General features: G+C 51.1%; 1 protein-coding gene across 1 annotated transcript in view; it reads left to right on the top strand.

Moving 5' to 3' along the window:
* The window catches only part of LOC140995733 (complement C5-like), a 22,370-nt gene that overhangs the window by 4,244 nt on the left and 14,812 nt on the right, over positions 1-3,314 (top strand). The window contains 12 exon segments of the mRNA XM_073465810.1: positions 32-160; positions 304-386; positions 466-556; positions 635-693; positions 696-742; positions 925-1,057; positions 1,175-1,290; positions 1,428-1,616; positions 1,883-2,086; positions 2,167-2,379; positions 2,930-3,079; positions 3,168-3,294. Coding sequence (XP_073321911.1) covers positions 32-160; positions 304-386; positions 466-556; positions 635-693; positions 696-742; positions 925-1,057; positions 1,175-1,290; positions 1,428-1,616; positions 1,883-2,086; positions 2,167-2,379; positions 2,930-3,079; positions 3,168-3,294 — 1,541 coding nt within the window.

Below are 3,314 nucleotides of genomic sequence, written 5' to 3'. Positions count from 1 at the left end.
TGACCAGCAGGGTGCAGCGTGTTGATTGAAGTGATCGCGGATCAATAATCTCTCCCCGACAGGATCCACAGAACGTGATCGTGGACATCGTGGAGATGATCGATGTCAACAACGGGATCCCGTCGATGCAAAACCCCTTCAAGATCCCCATCAAACCAAAGTGAGACCTTTAGAAACCAAACAGACCATTTCATCTGCACACAGTCTGATTCAAGGCTGCGCTTCATGTTATCCAAGGATTCCAGGCTGTGTGATGATGTTAATGTGATTCCAGGTTGTGTGATGATGTTAATGTGATTCCAGGTTGGGGATTTGGTCCATTGAAGCCTCCTACTCTGATAATTTCACCACTACAGCGAGAACAGAGTTTGAAGTTAAAGAATACGGTAAGAACAGAAGAAAGCTTCATGTTGGTCACCAGACGTGATTTCAGACGGATGTTAACTTTTAAGTGTTTTGTGTCAGTTCTTCCCAGTTTTTCCATCCAGATGGAACCAGAATTAAACTTCATCAGCTACGGACAATTCAACAGTTTCAACTTCAAGGTGTCTGCCAGGTGAAGACTCGAGCTGACGTCACGGTCAGAACGTAACGCTGACTCCTGATTATTCAGCTAACACGTGTGTCTTGTCAGGTATCTTCACGGCGCTCCGGTCGCTGACGGTGAAGTGTTTCTGCGTTACGGTTACGTTCATGGAAGAATCCTCCGGTTCTCATCCCCAGTTCTGTTTCCAGAGAGAGAGTAAGAACAGGAGGCTGCCAGTGTGCAGCAGAGTTCATGAACATTGTTTAATACAGTTTTATTGTTGTGAACTGCTCCTTTAACGTCTGATAAACCAGCTGTGGAGGATTTCTTGATGAACATGTGATCTACAGCTCAGCTCAGAGCACGCAAACGTATTCACCAGCGTCTGTGTCCTTCAGTTGTCCTCCACAGGTGAGGTGGACGTGACGGTCAACATGGAGAAGGTCCTGTCCAAACACGACGGCCCAAAAGACCTCAACAGTCTGGTGGGGAGGTACCTGTACGTGGCTGTCCTGCTGCAGGAGGACACAGGTACACACACGACCACCACGCATCCTCAACCTCATGTTTACATCAGGAACACATGTTCACACGCCCAGGTGTGCTCACCCCTCCTCACCCCTCCTCACCCCTCTCTCTGTCTCTCAGGTGGTATCACTCAGGAGGCGGAGTTCGCTGCTGTGAAGTTCGTCAAATCACCTTACAGCCTGAGTCTGGTGTCCACGCCCCCTTTCATCAAACCAGGACTTCCTTATAACATCCAGGTGTGTCACACTACAGCAGGTGTGGACAGGTAGAGACGGGAAGAGACGCAGGAAGGACTTCAACCCTAACCCTTCTTAAGACTGTGAGATCTGTGTGAACCTCCAGAACAGCAACTGATTAATGATCGTCTCTGCAGGTGTTGGTGAAGGATCACCTGGACAAACCGGTGAACCGGGTTCAGGTTCGTCTGGCGGAGCGACAGCTTTTCAAAAGTGGAGGTGAGAGCGAGCAAATCCCCTGTCCTGACAGCGCCAACAGCCAATCAGACGGCCTCGCAGTCTTCATCTGCAATGTACCGAGTGATGGAGTCCGGGCGGTGCTGAAGGTGAGGAGGAGGAACAGGAGGAGGAGGAGGAGGAGGAGGAGGAAAAGAGGAGGAGGAGGAGGGGGAGGAAGAGGAGGAGGGGTTTTTACATGTTGTCTACATGTTTTTGTTCAGTTGTTTACTTGTTAGTTTACTTTTTTGTACTTGTTGTTTACTTTTTCTTCTTCCTGTTGTTTACTCTTTCTCATTGGTTACTTTATTTTTCTTTACGTGTTTACTTGTTGTTGTCTACCTGTTGTTGTTTACCCTTCCTCCCCCTGACACAGTTTGAGACGGTGGATCCCACCCTCCCAGCAGCCAGTCAGGCGGCTCTCAGTCTGGAGGCGGCGGCGTACCACTCTCCTAACCAGCGGTACCTCTACATCGACCCGCCGCTGCCGGGCCGCGGCCTGGAGGTGGGACGCTTTGCCAGCATCAAGGTGTACTCGGCCACGCCCTCCTATGTGCCCGTCAAAGCCCTCAGCTACCTGGTGAGACAACACAGCTGATGATGCACACTGTCAGTGTTTGTCCTGTTTCCATAGTTACTGATGACATCACTCCCCCTCAGGTGATCTCTAAAGGGAAGGTGGTGGATTTCGGCAGTCGAAAGTTCGTCTCCAGCGCCGATCACAAACAGATTCTGAGCTTCCGGGTGACGGCCTCCATGGTCCCGTCCATCAGACTGCTGGTCTACTACATCCTGTACGGAGAGGGGACGTCCGAGCTGGTGGCCGACTCCGTGTGGCTGGACGTCAGAGCCAAGTGTGTCAACGGACTGCAGGTACGACGAGACGCCACTTAGCACACAAACAGGCCGCAGGGTCGTCGAGAGACAGCAGTTACCTCCGTCTTTAGATTTAAACTTAAACCTGAAGCGCAGTCCAACTTTAAACTCCACTGACACAATCACTGCCACAGAGCAGCTGGGACGCTGACCTCTGACCTTCACCCAGCTGCAGACGCTCACAGCCAAGTTAAGAAAGTTCACACAGAGAGAGGAGAGCTTAACACTTTATCATGTCAATCATACGAGTGACGTCCTGTATTGATCCCCTGATTCCTGAAGCCTGTCACCACGACGACCTCACCTGTCACATTCACTTTATGATCCCATCAGACACACGGAGGCGAAATAAAGAAGGTTTGCACGAATCAGTCGCTGTTTTCTGGAATCCTGTTCGTGACGCCACTTTGTGAGTCCATGAGATGAACTGTGTTAATGATGGTGTGTGTGTGTGTGTGTGTGTGTGTGTGTCTGTGTGTGTCTTGTGTGTGTGTCTGTGTGTGTGTGTGTGTGTGTGTGTTTGTGTGTGTGTGTGTGTGTGTGTCAGACTGAGGTGTCGTATCGTGTGCGGGACTACAAACCAAAGGAAAGGCTCCAGCTGAACATTCAGACCAATCAGGAGGGTCTGGTGGCTCTGTCTGCTGTGGACTCCGCCCTCTTCACACTACGCCCCAACTACAGGGACCCTGTTTCCACGGTAACACAGAACACATCCCATTGGTTAATCTCTGTATCCGGTCTAAGACACGGACAGCATCAGTGACAGGATGTACGGTGGCCTGCAGGTTCTGCGTCACATCGAGCACAGTGACCTGGGCTGCGGTGGGGGCGGCGGCAGAGACAGCGCAGATGTGTTACGATTGGCCGGCCTCACCTTCATCACCAACGCCAACGCCAACCCTTCAACCAGCAGTATGTTAGTCAATCAATCA

The sequence above is a fragment of the Pagrus major genome, chromosome 5 (assembly GCF_040436345.1).
Source record: "Pagrus major chromosome 5, Pma_NU_1.0".
Lineage (NCBI taxonomy): Eukaryota > Metazoa > Chordata > Actinopteri > Spariformes > Sparidae > Pagrus > Pagrus major.
This window is presented reverse-complemented; position numbering and strand designations above follow the sequence as displayed.